Source organism: Stenella coeruleoalba, assembly GCF_951394435.1.
Source record: "Stenella coeruleoalba genome assembly, chromosome: 2".
Taxonomy (NCBI): domain Eukaryota; kingdom Metazoa; phylum Chordata; class Mammalia; order Artiodactyla; family Delphinidae; genus Stenella; species Stenella coeruleoalba.
Window position 1 is genome coordinate 163,967,489 of NC_137147.1, and position 18,278 is coordinate 163,985,766.

Below are 18,278 nucleotides of genomic sequence, written 5' to 3' on the forward strand. Positions count from 1 at the left end.
TAAGTTATCTTGTTACAGTGCCTGGGCCATAATATACACCTAGTAAATGGTAGTGCTAAAAATAAATCACCTTTATATACTGCTTTCAGTTTACCATGTGACTTTACACTTGGCTTGGAGAAGAAGAAAAAAGGAAGTTAGTCCTTTTTGCAACATGGGTTCTAAGAAGATCAAAGAAGTTAAGACAGAAGTACTCAAGTCCTGGAGTACTCTTACCTTACTTAGGACTGGTGTGGAGAGCTAGTGTGTGTCATCAGGGCGGCTGATCATTTGATGAAATAAGAATGATGCTAATATTCCATGTTAAGTTAGAGGATGAGACTGCTTCTTGACTCAGGACACTATTGTAGAAATAAAAGCAAGCTGAGTTTTTACAAGGAAGTGAGTCATCAGTCTTTGGGGCTTAGCATGGATTTAGCTGCCAGCCACTTATGTTCATGGGTGCAATCATACAGAATTTATAGGCCAGCTCAGTATGGACTATATCAGCAATTAAGAGAAAAAAGAAATTGAGAGAAGAAAATGTCGTGGCTGTCTTTAGGATTTGGATTTGTTTGGTTATGACAGGATGGATGAGATGGTAAGATGAAAGACATTTAGTGAATTCAAGGCTGAAGCTTTGAATTATTTTAGAGAAATAATACATGCTGAACAGTGTACTCTCAAGGAAAGGAAAAATTAATTTCCACAATGAGCAATGGGAAAAAGTTCCAGACGAGATAAAAAAAATGTACAGAATTAGATAACCTCAAAGAATCCTATGAACAGATCTACAATTTTCTGATTTCAGGTAGTTTGTATATATCAACACATAATTGATCCAAAGTACTTCTGCTTGCAGCTACAAGTCCCAGCATATTTTAACAGTATTTCGTTGCCAGGTTTCTATAAAGTGTTGGTGAAGTTTGTTAAACTTTTAATTGGGTGACTCCACTCTCCCTCTGCCTAAGTCGACTGCTTCCACAATTTCCCTTGCATGTCAGTTTTCCTAAGGATTATATATATTTATTCTGTATATGTGTATATGTGTGTTCATTTTAAAAGAGTTCTGCATGAATTCTTTACAATTTGGAAGATGCAAACTTGTAGAAAGAATAAAAGGATTCCCATCACTCAACCACAGTTGCTATTCACTTTTCCATGTGTTTATTGACACTTCTAGTCTCTCTTTTTCTGTGTGTATTGATTAGGAGAAAATGTAGTCGTAATCATATTATGGTATAATTTTAGATCCTTCATTTTTCACTGAAAATAAACATTTCCCCTGACTACTTCATTCTTTATAATGTAACATTTTTAATGACTGCATAATATATCTTTGAAAGAGTATGTAATGTTTCACTTAACCAGTCCCCTATTAATAGGCATTTAAGTTGTTTCTAGTTTTCCTTAATATAAATAATGCTTTCTAATGTTTAAATTTGTTCCCATAGACTATACTCCTAGAGCAGTAGAATTACTGGGTCACAGGGCACTTGTATTTTAGATCATCTGTCATGTCTTGGCAGCTCTTTAAAACCAAGTCGAAGTGGAATTTGTATGTTCCCTCCATTCAAGTAACTCAGAAAAATGTTGTTGAGAATCACAAAACAGTGATTTCTGGAGTCCTCTCGGAATTTCTTTCAGGCCAGTGAGGATAAACATCCCTCCTTTCCACCTATTATCTTGGAAAAGTCTCATCTCAAATAAAGACATAATTTCTGGAATGTGCCATTATTATAATACTTTTTTTTTTAAGATTTAATTTTATTTATTTTTGGCTGTGTTGGTTTTTCGTTGCTGTGCACAGGCTTTCTCTAGTTGTGGTGAGCAGGGGCTACTCTTTGTTGCAGTGCGTGGGCTTCTTCTTGCGGTGGCTTCTCTCGTTGCAGAGCACGGGCTCTAGGCATGCGGGCTTCAGTAGTTGTGGCACATGGGCTCAGTAGTTGTGGCTCGCAGGCTCTAGAGCGCAGGCTCAGTAGTTGTGGCGCATGGGCTTGGTTGCTCTGCGGCATGTGGGATCTTCCCAGACCAGGCATTGAACCCATGTCCTCTGCATTGGCAGGCGGATTCTTATCCATTGTGCCACCGGGGAAGTCCCTATAATACTTTTTAGTATGAAAAAATGCATGGTTACTATAAAAAATATAAATTTACAAAGAGTTTTGCCTGCATGTAACCTTTCCTATTTGCTCTTGGCAACGACAGCATTAAGCAGTCCTACTGAGTCAGACCTGAATTCTGTGTTTGAAGATGTTAAAAGCAGCAACTTTTTCCTCCCTTCATTTGGGCTACAGGATGAATCTTCTACTTTCTCCCAGCTTTATAAAATGCTTAGTGAACTGAATATGGTGAAAACCAAATTAATGATGAAACACTGAAAAGAAAAATAAAACATAATATTGCTCATGATGCGAAAAAACCGTTTTTCCTGTACCATAAGGTGATAAATACTGTATATTGTTTATCAACAATCAGAATGACTGACGCTAATCATTCTTCTCATTTGAGCCTCCTGGCAAAGTTCTTAAAGGTTATGTCATTTCAGTGGTAATTTCACACGGCCTGTGTCGACTTAGTAATTATTGTTCCATGATGAACTTTCCCCTCTTGTTTAAGCTGTTAATCCTAGATACGTGCTGAAGAACTGGATGGTGGAATCCGCAGTGCAAAAAGCAGAAAGGAACGATTTTTCAGAGGTAAGTTGGTTGACTCTTCTGGGCTTATTTTTATTAATTTAAAATGTATCATACTTTACGGGCTTCCCTGGTGGTGCAGTGGTTGAGAGTCCACCTGCCGAGCCCCGGTCCGGGAAGATCCCGTGTGCCGCGGAGTGGCTGGGCCCGTGAGCCGTGGCCGCTGGGCCTGCGCGTCCGGAGGCTGTGCTCCGCAGCGGGAGAGGCCACAGCAGTGAGAGGCCCGCGTACCACAAAAAAATGTATCATACTTTAAACACCCTGATTTTGTTTGCAGATATGCTAAACCATACCTTTGCCAGCACCAGCTTCCCAGCTTCTCACTACCTGGTCTCTCTTTAATCAGTGAATCATTTTCTCGTATTTCAAAATTTATTCTTTAATGTGTTTAAAGTTTTAAATATTCATTTGATATCATATCTACATTATTTGAACTTCTGAGGGTCTGGTTCTGCTAGTCATTGTTTATATTTAGGGATTTTGGATTTCAACCTCAGAAATCCAGTGACGCCGATTTGAGGGTGCATATCTCCAGAGGGAATTAGCTTTTGCATCTACCAGGCATCTATGGCACTAGCAACCTGGGTCTATGAACTGAAATCTTGACATCCGGGAAGATGAATGCACTGGATCTATACACATCAGCTTGTATGAATCTCACATATAATGTTTGGCAAAACAAGCAAGTGGCAAAGGAATACATACAATGTGTTACCACCCCAATTTAATCTAAACATGTAAAATCATGTCTTTAGGGATATATGCATATATAATAAAAGTAACAAACTGAATAAAGATGATAGCATCTTTGGACAGTGATTGATTTGCAGGAAGGAAGAAATTCGAGTTAGGGAAGGATATTCAAGGCTTCAGCCATATTGGAAGCATTTTATTTCTGAAGCTGAGTGGAGGATACACAGGTATTTGTCATATTATTCTGCATACCTTCTTCTATGCCTCAAATATTTCCTCGTTAATTGTTTAAAAATGCATTGCACACAGTGTATTTCTTAGAAGAGGAATAGCCCCCAGCACTCTTGCTGTCACTCTTTTGTCCTGCACTGGAACAGACATTATTAACGATCGCGGCCCCCTTTCTCTCTCAAATGGGTCACAGCCTTGGGATCCTTCTCATCACAGCATGCTGTGTAGTCACTACCAACTGATCAGAGTGGGCACGACAGAGAAACTGTTCTTGCTATTTCTAATTTGGAACTTGCATTAACTTTACATTTCAGTAGTTTAATTAGCCTGACAAATCTAGGTTTTCATTTTAGAAAATAAAATATTTTTAAGTGTAATCTTTTTAGGGTATTAAGGAAAAACAAAGAGAAGGAAGCTAACTCAGTATTTATCTTTAGATAAATTAGTCTAAGCTGGGGAAACTAAACAGTGTTTAATAAGATGTTTTTGTTACCTTGTTTCACCTTCCTTCCCTCTCTTTTGTTCCCTCCCTGTTTTCTCCCTTCCCTCAAAATTATATTTGAGTAAGGATGCCGTGCCCACCTTGGGTGGGGAGGTGTCTTCCTAGGTCCAAGTAAACGTTCAGATTCATAAGACTATTACAGGCTGCTTTTGGCCCCCCTTAATTCAGAAAGATACAGGACAGAAACATAGCTTACCAGCAGGGCACCATTAGGTTCCTCCTTTGCAGGAGTTGTTGAAGCATCCACGCAGGCAGGGAGGTACAGCGGTAAAGCTCAGGTGCAGGGGGACACGATCCACACTGGGAAGATGCAGGGGCAGCCCTGGCTGAAAAGCTGCATGTTCTACAGAAACCAGTATCTCTTCTAACAGCTCCAGGGGCATAGTTTCCAACATCCCCACAATAGACCTGCCTTATACCGTGAGTCCCTACACCAAAGAAAGTCCAACACATTCTATCAGGTGTTTACAGTTCTCCCAGGACAAATGCTATTTGTCAGTCATAAGCCGTGTTGTATGGTGATACAGTGGACATACATATACCACCTTATCAGGTTACCAGGGGAACAGATCCAGAAAGTTAGTAACTAAGGGTTAAATTCTCATGCAGGAAAAGAAAAAGATCTTGTTAAACTTTTAGACCTATAACTCTTTACACATACACCTTGTGTTTACATTCCTGCGTCAAACATTTCTTGAGAATTCACCCTCTGCGAGTTGCTGTGGAGAAGTATAAAAATCTATTCGGGGAGCTTTTAAACTAGTAGGTAAGATTAGATAGGTATAATATTTATTATATTTACTTTTTAAATGGAGGTATAGTTGAAATATAACATTTTGTTAATTTCAGGTCTACAACATAATGATTTGATATTTGTATATCTTGTGAAATGCTCACCACAATGAGTCTAGTTAACATGTCATCATACACAGCTACAATTTTTTTTTCTTGTGATGAGAACTTTTGAGATCTATTCTCTTAGCAACTTTCAAATACACAAACAGTATTATTAACTATAGTCACCATGCTGTACATTACATCCCCACGACTTAATTATTTTTATAACTGGATGAGAATATACATTTTGATCCTAGAATTATTGCTGAAAGAGGTGTGTTTGTTGATCCCTCAGTTTATACCGTGGGACAAAATTGCAAATGAAGCAGTATGAGTTGGAATCCATGCCCTTGATTTGGAAAGAGTGTAAATCATTGACATCCTTTTATTTTTATAAATATTTTAGAAAATTATAATTCTCTTAATGCTGTGAAGGAATTTAGAAATGATCAGGAAATATATGTATTCTTTGTGATGATGTACATATTCACTGTCCTGTTTCAGCGAAAAACTACTACTTAAGGAGCTTTCTCTGGAATAATAGAAATTTTAAGTAACAGCTATAGTTGAAGTTTTAATGAAACATAAAATGTTTAAACATTTTCATGCACATTTAAAATTTACCTTGTCGTTTCAGAAATGTAGAAAATTAATAAGGGTCCTGATTAAGAGAATCTATATTTATCTACTTTAAATTGTTTACCAGGTCCATCTCCTCCAGCAAGTTCTTCGCCGTCCTTTCCAGAAGCATTCTGCAGCTGAGACAGCAGGCTATTCCTCACCTACTCCTTCCTGGGCCAAAGATCTCAGGGTTAGCTGCTCATCTTAATTTGGGGAAAATCAATTAAGGGATACTTCTATCACCGAACCCAGCATAGAATAATCAATTTGACAAATTCTTAATGACCACCTACATTTTCTTGACAATCCTGCATTTCATAATAATGGTTATATATAAAAACATTTTTTAACCAAATAAAGTGGACCTATTCTCTGGAACACGTTTGTGGTCATTTTTGTTTTAATCAATCAATTTAATGAATAATAACTACCTGAGTTATTCTCAATAACTAAAAAATCTTATAACAATCTTTTAATGAATTTGTAAGTTTTCATCTAATACCATGTACCCAGCAATTTGGGGCACATCAAATAAGAATATAATTTAATTGTACTCCTCAAGCTTTTTTGTCTGTTATAGTAATTTTCATTTACCAAAATAAAAGAATAGTTTAATGAACCTGATTTACCATTCAACCAGCTTACTAAGTATCAATGCATGATAATCTTGCTTCATGTACACCCCTACACACCTCCCCCTTGTTCCTAGTTATTGTTTTAATTGAAGTATAATTTATATATCCCCAAGTATTTTAAAGACATTCCCAGACATAGTTTCATTTAATCTATGAATATTTCTGTATCTCTAAACGTTAATAACTTAAGACACATACATACAATACCATATCACCTTAAGACACTTTTCTGTCTGTGCATAAACTGAATAACAAATATGCAGTGATCAATTGATCAATCCCTAATGGTGTTGAAAGAAGGGATGTGACTGGTCACTGTTCATGATATGTATCTGTTATTTATGTAGTGATTTGTGGGTTGAAGAGCTAATAGCAATGTTTGTACTTTGCATAATTACTAACTACTAGTTAAAACTAATTACTAGTTAAAATAGCATGGCAGCAAATGTGAACCATGTTGGGGACTAGTGTTATTTAACTAAATTGTGGTAATTGAAACTCGTGCATGTTGAACTCTGTAAAGCAAGGACCATCTGGACCATCTATTTCCTAATGTTTTCTTTTATATCCTGTAATAAAGGCGCAGGGATGGAGAGAGACAGTGCATTCAACCTTTCGGTCCACCAAAATTATATCAATATTTTGACCACAAAATCAGTTAATTCTTTTCCATAGTTTTTCTAAAATATATATTATCTAATGCTAAAACTCACAAACGTTTTAATGTTTGAATTTTTATCATTTTTCCCCATAAAGTAAATGTACAGTATGGATAGAAGTTAGGAGACTCAGGCGGTGACCCAGTTCTGTGAGATGTAGGTTAAGCACATCTTCAGGCCTCATTTCTTCTCTGTTAAGTTAGGAATATGTTTGAATTGATGGTTTTGGGGGTCATCTGTGAAGCCCATAACAACCACATCTCTCTCTTTCCCTTCCCCAGTCCCCTAGGTCCTACTCTCTGAGCCCTCCTTTTCCATAGTGATGGGCCCCAGTGCTTAGGAAAAATTTAGTGCACCTTACCAGTTTTAATTACTAAATATTTTGGTTTTAAAATGTGAATTTGCTTTTTCATTGTTGTTTTAAATGTCAATTTAGAGCTCACTTTTTTCCAAATATTAAAACATAAGATTAATTATCTTCCTTAAGTAGAAAATAACACATTAGTTATTATGATTATTTTTGGCCGTGCCGCCCAGCATGTGGGATCTTAGTTCCCCAACCCGTGCCCCTTGCACTGGAAGCGCGGAGTCTTAATCACTGGACCGCCCGGGAAGTCCAACACGTTAGCTATTATTTTCTACCCACTTTAAGAAGATTTTGAGGTGTTTTACATTAAAAAAAAAAACAGAACCATGGAAATAAAACTAAGAAAATCTAAAAGGACTCTCAGAAGCCAATTAGAAAGAGAAGATAAGGGTAATAGGAACTTAAGATAAACTGGTTGTTAAAATTAAGCATTAAATTTATCTGAGGGAAAACACTCCTGGTTGAAGAATATAATTTGATTGCCTTTTCCTGTCTCTAAATTTTTATTTATAGCAACTTATAGCATTATAATAACAGAATCCAAAAACTATCTAAAAAACTATTTTTTTCCCCCAATTACTATGTTATTCAACCATTAGAAAACCAAAACCAAACTAGGGTATGTCCAAGACTCCAATGAATCAAGCAATGAGTCTCAAAAAAACTAAATTCACTCTACCTCTCCTGGTTTTTTCTTTTTCTTCTTTCGATTTTCCTGAAAGTTCTGGAGGTCACTGAGATGGAGATGGAAAATATGTCGAAGATCAACAAGACTTTAGAAGGCCTAGGATTTTTAAAAGGTCAAGTATATTATAAAATAGAATTGATATTGCACTAGATTTATACTGATATTTCTAGAAATACCATCTTAAGGAAAAAAATTTAAACTTTTATTAATTTGATGCTTCATAACATAATAAAATAAATGAACATAAAACATCATTTTACTTAACTTGGAAGGGAAGATAAAATCCATTGAAGTGGAAATACACAGGAAAGATATGTACATTCAGGCAGATATTCTAAATTCTGTGTTAGGTTAAGGATTATGAATGTACTTGAGAAACAGGGAGACGTTTCCTATTTGCATTTCTAGTCTGAATACTTCAATATTGTATCTAAAATGAACAAGATGTCACCGAAACAAAGTAGCAAAAATGCAATTGAGGTTAGCAATGATTACACCCATCACCCAAAGATACTTCTAGGCTTCCCTTAGGACATGTTGCTTCTCTTCTTTTGCAAAGCTTTCATGAGATCCGACATGAAATCCTGCTCCCCGCCTCCTCCGCCCGGTGGTCCCGGGTTCGCCTGCCTCTTGGGGGGAGCTGGCGGCCTTTTGGCCACCACGGGGGTTGGCTTCGCGGCTTCGGGGACGAGGGCGGGCGGGGGCGGGGGCGGCGGCAGCGAAGACCCCGCGTCGCCCGCAAACGACGGCGGCGGTGGAGGAGGCACGAAGTCCGGGGGCGCGTCGCTAAAGTCGGGGGGCGGCGGAGGGAGCTCGTCGTCCTCCAGGGGTGGCGGCGGCGGAGGCGGCGGCAGGAGGTCGTGGGGCGGCGCTGGGAAGCCGGCGGCCGTGCCCTTGACCTTGGGCGGCGTCCCTGGGCTGCCGCAGCCGACTTCCGAGGACCGTCGCACGGGAGGGGGCGGAGGCAGGCTGGACATGGGAAGGGTCTGGGCCCTGGGCGCTCCGGCGTCGTGGCTGCCGAGGCCGGACTTCTTGTCCTTCAACAAAGCGACAACAGCATTTATTCTTGACCACATGGCCACGTGGACATGACAGTTCCCGGACAGGTGAGTCTCCGGATTTAGGAAGCGTCTGCCCCCGAGGGGGAGGCTCAGTCCCTCAGTCCTGAGACTCCAGGTTGTTCCTGAGCTAGCTCACCTCATATTTATATAATGCAACTTCCCCCAGGAGTTTCAGGCAGCTGAACTGAATCCCTCTGTTTTAGTGATAATTATCATTGCAATTTACATTTTATCAGGCTTTCATTTTATTTCTTTCTTTGCCTAATAACCTCTTGCCACTGGAGATTAGAAATTTTTTTTTCCCCTAACAAAGTGCCCTTATGATTGAATTTATTTTATTTAGTTCAACTGCTTAGCATGATAAGAAATTAACCGGTGATGTATTTTTTTTTAAATTCTGAACAGGCAGTTTGGGAATTAGTGTTCACGCATAGTTAAGTGATTTCTATTATGGGATCCTTTTATTGCTTTCAGCATTTAAAAATGTTTTTCTTCAGTTGGCATTACAAAAACCATGAAAATAATAATCGCTGAAAGTACACTGCAAGATGAGATTGTCAGATTTGAGAAGCTAACAAGAATATTAGAGAAACACACCTTTTAATGGTCTATTGTGGTTTTCAAAAATTATAAGAAGCTCGATAAATACAGGATTTAACTGTTCCCACCACTGGCTGATGGACAAAATGAAAGGGGAGAATGAGGTGGAAAACTACTGAAACACATTTAAGACTGGTTTGAATCATACATGGGAAATATTCAGTGGAACTTGTATAGTCAATTAAGTCGTTACCAATTGGACTAATAACTAAATTATAACTTTTGGCTATAATTTTTAGATAGATTTAAATGAATCTTCATTAATCTCCTCTACTAAAAAAAAAAAAGTTACGGAGAATGTTACACCAATTTGGAAATTATTTTAAAATGCGTTTTCTTCTCTGTCACCCTGAGGACATATGTAGAACGTTAACAGAAAAATACAATAATGAATATTTTATAGTGGGACCCTGTCAGTACTCTTCTAATCTGGTTTGGGGTCCAGATAGCATTTAACAAAGGGCTTCTGACTAACATGTTGCTCTAATTTATTCAGAAAAAATAAGTAAAAATCCCAAGGGCTTAAAATGCAGATGCCACTTTCAGAGAGTGCTAAAACCACTTGACTAAACAAACAAACAAACAAAATTGCTTCAGTCAAAATAAATGTAGCTAAACTAAAAATAGTTACCAATCCTCAGCATTAAAGAAAATTCTTACATTTTCCCGAAGCTGTGATAGTTGGTTTTAATTTTCCATCCTAGCCTATGTAACTTTAAGATAAATATATATATATATATATATAAAAGAAGCAATTATCTAAATGAAATTACAGTGACTTTTGAATTGTTGGAACTCTATTCTCTCTTTTTAAAAGAACAATTAGAATACTGCTAATGGTTTAGAATATGGGCTTACAGGTGACAGTCTGATAGAAGTGGGTCTTACCTTAGTTGTTTCAACATGTCTCTGGGCTTCTCCGAGAACAGTACTCATAGAATGTGCTGCCTGGGGGATCTGACCATTGGCCTGGGTGGTGCCTGTTTTAACTCCTAAAGGGGAGGAAGAGAGACAAGAAGAGTGGGCAAAGGTGGGAGGGAAAATTAGGAGTATGGGATTAACAGGTACAAACTACTGTATATAAAACAGGTGAGCAACAAGGAGTTACTGTGTAACACAGGGAACTATACTCAATGTCTTGTAATAACGTATACTGGAAAATAATCCAAAAAAAAACTCACCCTGAATCCCTTTGCTGTACACCTGAAACTAATACAATATTGTAAATCAACTATACTTCAATAAAAAAAGAGTGGGCAAAGTATTTTCAACATCCTTCAGAGTTAACCTGAAAAGACAAAGCAGTTTTATGTCTCCAAAGCAAAAGGATTCACAGGTACACAGGGCTTTTGAAAAAACCTGAGGTTCTACGACAATACTTCATGAAATTCAGCAAAACATTCAGGGAAATGAATACTTTATACAAGCAACAAAATCTGGATTAACTGGGGTTCTAGAGAACAGTATGTTCTGCTTTTAAAAACTTTTTCGTGACTGGAAAATGAACCTTGAAAACCTCCTTTTTAAAAGAATTGTTGAAGATTTTTCTGAAATGGATGTATCTGGGTTCATACCATGCTATGTACAGGAACAACTTTTGAACGTTATCCTCAACAAAAAATACTTTGAGCACAAGAACAGTAGCCAGGACTTCCCCAGTGGCACAGTGGTCAGGAATCCACCTGCCAATGCAGGGGACAAGAGTTTGAGCCCTGGTCCAGGAAGATCCTACATGCCGCGGAGCAACTAAACCCATGTGCCACAACTACTGAGCCTGCGCTCTAGAGCCCGAGAGCCACAACTACTGAAGGCCGTGCGCCTAGAGCCCGTGCTCCGCAACAAGAGAAGCCACCGCAATGAGAAGCCTGCGCACTGCAATGAAGAGTAGCCCCCACTCGCCGCAACTGGAGAAAGCCCACGCGCAGCAACGAAGACCCAATGCAGCCAAAAATAAATAAATTTATTTTTTTAAAAAAAAGGTGGACAGAGGGGATTGGGCAAAATATACAAACCCCCACTATATCCTGAAATTAGATTTTTTTTTCCCCAGGCAGTCCTGATATGTGCTTCTTTTCCTGCCTTTTTTTTTTTTTTTTTTTTGTGGTACGCAGGCCTCTCACTGTTGTGGCCTCTCCCGTTGCGGAGCACAGGCTCCGGACACGCAGGCTCAGCAGCCATGGCTCACGGGCCCAGCCGCTCCGCGGCATGTGGGATCCTCCCGGACCAGGGCACGAACCCGTGTCCCCTGCATCGGCAGGCGGACTCTCAACCACTGCGCCACCAGGGAAGCCCTCCTGCCTTTTTATTTGTCCTTTTGCACAAAAGTGTGCCTAGCTGAGGTTTCACAGTTTTGAGAGTCAGAGAAGCAGCTGTGTGTTGATGTCTCTGGCTCCGGAGAGGGCATCCCGGGGGGAGGACAGCCAGCTCTCCACACCCTGAGCCTGCTCCTCCCATGATTGAACTGCCTCCCAGACCCCGACCTGAGGTCTCCTCCCTGAGGGATTCCGAGGTTGCCTTAGCTCTACTCAGTACCAGCTGTTCTGCCAAATATTTATGAAATGACTGTGTGCTTGCTTCTCTAAATATTTTCCAAATATTTTGAAAAACCCAAAACTCTATGCAACAACTCAGAGAAGGTCATTAAGTACTTCAGGAGACAGGGAAGAAGGGAAGGTCTGATGAGGAATCAGAAACTTTCACTATCTCAAAGTATCTCTGTACGAATTATTAAGTACAATATGAAATAACTGCACAGGAGAGAAATCTGACAGCACGTTCGCCAAGTGGTCAGAATGAATGTTTCCAATGAGGGGCAACAGACACCATACGCCTCCGACTAGGATACGCCGAGAAGGACACGGCAGCTTAGTCCTGCCCCAAACACATTACCTGAGATGAATTACGAGGAAATATCAGACACATCCAAACTGAGGGACATTCTATAAAATAAATGGCCTGTATTCTTTAAAAAATGTTAATGTCTTGATAGACAAAGAAAGGCTGAGGAAATGTTCCAGAGGAAAGGGGATGATGCCTAAATGCAAACTCCAAATCTGGACGGCACCAGTGCCAGGAAAGAGCATTGCTGTAAAGGCATCATTGCGACGACTGGCAAAACTGGGATATGGGCTGCGGTTTACATAAATATACTCTATCAACATGAAATGTTAAATTTCCTGAATTTGATAACTGTACTGTGGTTAGTAAGGGAATAGCCTTTTTTTGTGGTTTTAGGAAATACAAAGGGAAGATTTAAGGGACAAAGGGACACAATATAGTCAATCTACTCTCAAGAGGCTCCAAAAAAAAAAGGTCTAGGGACAACATATGGGGGGTGGGATAGGGAGAGGGGGATGATACAGCAAATGTGACAAATACTCAGTATCGGTGCTCTGGGTCAAGAGTCTATGGAAATTCTTTGCATTATTCTTGCAACTTTTCTGTCAGTTTGAAATTATTTCAGAATAAAAATCTGTTCATGTCCATTTATACAATCAAAAGGCTGGAACAGGCTATACCAACTTGTTCTGCTGTAAGGTTTGTTGCTCTAAAATGCACGCTCCTCATTCAGCAAGAGCAGCCATGTCCTTGTTCAGAGCTGCCCTCCTCAGCACATCTGCTCGGTGCTGTCAGAACTTAACACCCTGTGCCACGTAAACACAAGATTATCTCTATGACTATTTAATGTCTCTCTCTGATTAGCCACATCTTTGCTCTGGAGGGCGGAAAGTAACAGGTTTAAACTTCTTAAGGTCTTAGGATGTTTAAATTTAAGAGTTTTTCATAAGGCTTTGTGTCCCATCCCATGCCACCCCTGAGAAATTTAAACCCCTTAGATTCCAAAGTGCTTAATCTCCTCATTTCCTTTGGTCTCTTCTCTTTCCCCTCTTCCCTCTTTGTATGCATATTCAAAATCTTTCTTTACAGGTAATGGAAACACCTTTGTATAAACAGAAACCAAAGCTGAATACTGAAGACAGTTAGGGGAAATTCCTTTAAAGGGCACAAATTATCAATATATATATATATTTTGCTTCTTTTGCCCAAACACACACAGTCTGATTTCTCAACAACATAGTGCACATTGCTATGTAACCAGGATGTCTAGGTCTTTGCCAGTCTGTGGGAACAAAAGAAGTCACGTCTATAGCAATCTCTCAGATGCTCCAAGCTGCTGTCCTCCCTTTACCAAGAAGTCTAATCTTTTCTGTGGGTTCTCTGCCCCATCCTGAGACAACCCATGGGTACCCACATAACTCGTATATCCTGTAGGTGCCACCGATTTCAGATCTAGGTTGTCCTGGGGTCACAGTAGTAACGTCCCAGCTGTCAAGTAGCAACACCACTCCTCCTGCTGCCACGTCTCTCTGGCAGACCTCAAAGGAATTAGGGGTGGGACGTTTATTAAACATATGTTTTACAGAACTCAAGTGCATTCCCAGGAGGGGACAGATCCCTCATCCCCTTCTTCACCCATGTGGTTTGTAAAGGGCCGATCCTACCACTTGTACTGGCATCCTCTTCAGTGCGGCTACGTGATTTAGGTATAAGCATGCAATGGAGCCCTTCCAGGGTGTTTTCAGAAGCGGGGCTTTCTCTTTGTACTAAGATTTCCAGCTGTGTGAAAAATGTTAGCCTAGAGAGCCAGTGGCAGTCCTTGCCACCTCATGGGGACACTGCCCAAGAAAGAAACAGTATCTTGATGACTTCGCTTAACCCCCTGGATCCCGCTGTGCCTGAAAGCAGCCTACCTCTGGATTTCCTAGTTTTGTGCCATAATAAATCTCTCCCCCTTGGTTCTTGTTGCTTAAACTAGATTGAGTTGGATTTCTGCCAATTGCCACGAAAGAGTCCTGATGAAAAATAGTGGCTAAAGTCATAAAATCATTTAATAAGTACTAAAAAAAAGCCTCCACGGCTGTTTCCTAATATAAAAGAAAAAACCCTGCCATTTATCGAGAATACATTACTTGTTGCTAAACACTCTGGATGTAGAACGATGCCTTGGGATTTTCAATTGGGTAATCACAGCAGAGGCACACAAATCGTCTGCGGTTTGACTCCCAGCCAGTGACCCTGCACCACTTGGCCCTGCCTCTCCAGGACTCTGGGCCAACCACGTGAAGAGGGAGAGGGCAGGAGAGGAAAGGGATTCCAGGTGAAAAGTTGAAGCGGAGGAGGCATCAGACTGACGGGGCCTGGGGTTGACTGTCTCCAGGCTCTATCAGATGGTTTTATAGCAGGTCCTGCCCAGGGAGAGTTAGTGCCCGTGCAAGGTCTCCCCGGCTGCAGTTCTTGTTCTGATCTGTCTCTCGTGGGTCCAAGGTCCAGGAAATCTGTCCTCTGTGGGTGACCCCCACTCTGCAAGCCAATGACTCAGAAAACAGTTGTTGGGGTGATGAAGGAGGCTCCCTGACTAGTGCCCCAAAGAGCCCGAGGTTCAAGTGAGCCCATTAGCCAGTAACTCCTCTGATCCCAAGGAACATTTGTTTTTTCAACACTATTCTTGACATTTACCTTAATTTTGGCGGCGGAGGGAAGAGGGCTGTTGCAAGGAACATATGGTTTGATTTGTCCCGGGCTCCTGGATGGACATGGGTCCTTTAAACACCTTCCAAGGAGCCCTAGTGATTTTGTGTGATGAGTTTAGGCGAAGAGAGAGGCTTGGATAATAATATACGAGAAGAACTGAATTTTAAAAGATGGCGTCATTTCAAGCGGGTCTTTGTTGCTAAGATGTGATCACGGTCATCGTGTACGTATGTGTGTAACTGAGAAGAATGAACTTCACGTTCTATTTGAAAGTGGCTTCCCTTCCTTCTAAGCTCATCATCTTCAGTTCCTTCCGAGCTGGTCACTAATATACTTTAGAGCTTAAAATCCCACCCAGCAGGTGCTCATGGCAATACATTCTAAGGCATAAACTGAAAGTTTAAATTGAGGACGTTTTTCCCCTTAGATGCTCAAATGGAAGCATTTACTAATAAGCAGGGATGCTCTCAGTATGGTTTATTTTAACATCTCAGCACATTTGTCCTCTGTAGGGCTGCAGGGCTTAATTTTGATAAATAAGACTCTACAGCACAACCAAGATGGGTTAATTTACTATCTACTAACAGATATTCCATCGTGGGAAAGATCCTCCTTTTTGATCAATGGACATCTCATCTGACTGCTGCAATGGTGTTCTTCAAAAATTGGATTTAAGCAATTCATTTAGGAGAAACGGAATGAACATGCATTTTGCATTTAGTATTAAGGCTGTTCACATTACTTCACCCTCAGAGAAACCCTACCAGGTATTAATTCATTTTTCCATTTGTCGTCCCAACCATCTTCGAATTCTAGCCGAGCGCCTGTTATCTGCCCAGCACTGCGGTCCGTGCTGGGAAAACTATGATGTACCAGACAGAAACAGTCCCTGACCTTATGATTTCCTTCAGTGCCTGGAGGAGGGAACAGATACTAAACTAATAATCACACAGATTATTAATTATGACTGGCCTACCAAGGACAATTCATTTGAGAGCTGAGGCTGGGCAGGAATTAGCCACATGAAATCAAAGAGCATCATAGGGCTTCCCTGGTGGCGCAGTGGTTGAGAGTCCGCCTGCCGATGCAAGAGAAACGGGTTCGTGCCCCGGTCCGGGAAGATCCCACATGCTGCGGAGCGGCTGGGCCCGTGAGCCATGGCCGCTGAGCCTGCGCGTCCGGAGCCTGTGCTCCGCAACGGAAGAGGCCATAACAGTGAGAGGCCACAACAGTGAGAGGCCCGCGTACCGAAAAGAAAAAAAAAAACAAAACAAACAAAGAGCATCATAAACAGAGGAAGAGCATCTGAGAAGTCCTTGAAAAAGGATGGTGCTTGGGGCTTTGAAAAAGTGGGAAAAGCAGATGGGCTCTGTGGCAGGAACAGGAAGACAGGGGTGGGGAAAGAGGCAGGTGAGATGGGCGAGGCTCATTTCATGCAGGTTTTGGTGGCCTTGCTAAGGACTGGGGATTTAATCTGAGAGCAGTGGAAAGCATCTGAAGGGCTGAAGCACCACCCCACGGGGCCAAATGAACATGGTGGCTAGGATTTGATGGCAATGGAGACAAACAGGCATGGACAGATTTGCCCAATATTCAGAAGGTAGAGTCAGCAGGATTTAGAAGTGACTGGATTTAGAGGTGAGTTTTCTTGCATGTTTTCTGCAGGAGCAATTGGGCAGATGATGATGTTATTTATGGAAACAGAGAACAACAATGGGGGGGCAAGTCTGGAGGGTAAGAGGATGAGCTCAGTTTTGCAAATGTTGAGTTTGAGGTGTCTGGGAAGGATCCACGTGAAGCCAATGAGCAGACAGTTGGATAAATAGGTTTGAAGGTCAACAGAGAAGCCTGGATTGGATTTACATAGCTATAGGTGGTCAGCTCATACACAGTGCTGGGGGTGGATTAGATCACTTAGGGAGATAGTGTAAAATGAGGATAGGGTTAGGATTGATGGGTCTTGGGTAGTTTAAGGTGGGGTAGAAGAAGAGTTACTATAGGAGGTTAAAAAAGAGTGGTCAGAGAAGTTGGGGGGCGGGGTGGGGGACTTGGAGTGTGTGATATCTGGAAAGCCGAGACAGGAGACTGGTTCAAGGAGGAGTGGTCAGTTGTGTTGGGGTTGCTGAAAGGTGGACTAAAAAGAGGGGTTTACAGTAGTTTGATTTAGCAACACAGAGGCCGCTGGTGAGATTAGCAAGAGCATTTTCCACCAGGTAGCAGAGGCAGAAAGAAGCCTGACTGAAATGGGTTGAAGAGTGAAAAGGAAGTAGAAAAATGGAGACAGCAAATATGGTCCACCTTTTAGAATAGTTGCTTGTCAGATGGGGCACTAGCTGGAGGGGGATTTGGAGTTGTAGGAGGGTTTTAAATTTGATTCTGTTTCTTTGAAGAAGGGTGCAATATTGATGAGAAGAAAACAGTAGAGCAGAAGAGAAAGTAGAAGAGAATGGCATAACCATGCATCTCTCTGGTCTTTGTCCTGGGTTCCTGGCACAGAACTTGGTATTTTCCAAGCTATCAGAGTGTCTCTGTTATTCAGCCCCTAGGAACACATCTGAGTTTATGCAAACAAGGTGGATCAGGATGGGTGCTGGTCACCAGAAGACCAACCGACTGATTAGAGGGTTGAGGCTTTGGGCCAGCCTGACATCGGCAGAGTAGAGAACGGGGGCTAGAAATTGAGTTCAGTCACGTGGTCAATGATTTGATCAATCATGTCGATGAAGTGAAATCCCAATAAAAAATCTGGACAGTGGTGCTTTCCTGGTGGTGAATACATCCATGTGCTGGAAGGGTGATGCACCCTGATTCCAGAGGACACAGCTCTTCATCTGGGACCCTCCTAGACCTCACCTTATTCGTCTTTCGTTTGGCTGGTCCTGATGTGTATCCTTTACTTACTTTTTTAATTTTTAAAAATGTTTCTTTCTTTCTTTATTGTTTGGTTGCGTTGGGTCTTCATTGCTGCGTGTGGTCTAGCTGCAGTGAGCGGGGGCTACTCTTCATTGTGATGCATGGGCTTCTCACTGTGGTGGCTTCTCTTGTTGTGGAGCATGGGCTTCTAGGTGAGCGGGTTTCAGTAATTGCAGTAGGCGGGCTCAGTAGTTGTGGCACACAGCCTTAGCTGCTCCACGGCATGTGGGATCCTCCCGTACCAGAGGTTCCCCACCGAACCCG

The 18,278-nt window shown here is 41.2% G+C and overlaps 2 protein-coding genes across 3 annotated transcripts in view; one reads left to right on the top strand and one right to left on the bottom strand.

Moving 5' to 3' along the window:
* Window positions 1-6,516, top strand: part of LOC307178994 (protein adenylyltransferase SelO-like) — a 28,613-nt gene extending 22,097 nt beyond the window's left edge. Inside the window, 2 exon segments of the mRNA XM_079907696.1 lie at window positions 2,599-2,678; window positions 5,645-6,516. Coding sequence (XP_079763822.1) covers window positions 2,599-2,678; window positions 5,645-5,767 — 203 coding nt within the window. The 3' untranslated portion in view covers window positions 5,768-6,516.
* Window positions 6,517-8,185: 1,669 nt separating this feature from the next.
* APBB1IP (amyloid beta precursor protein binding family B member 1 interacting protein) overlaps window positions 8,186-18,278 on the bottom strand; it is a 102,909-nt gene continuing 92,816 nt past the window's right edge. For both annotated transcript variants that reach the window (XM_079907674.1, XM_079907675.1), the window contains exons 13-14: window positions 10,458-10,561; window positions 8,186-8,945 (exon numbers count right to left, since the gene is read on the bottom strand). In XM_079907674.1, coding sequence (XP_079763800.1) covers window positions 8,436-8,945; window positions 10,458-10,561 — 614 coding nt within the window. In that variant the 3' untranslated portion in view covers window positions 8,186-8,435. The remainder of the gene's footprint in view (window positions 8,946-10,457; window positions 10,562-18,278) is intronic.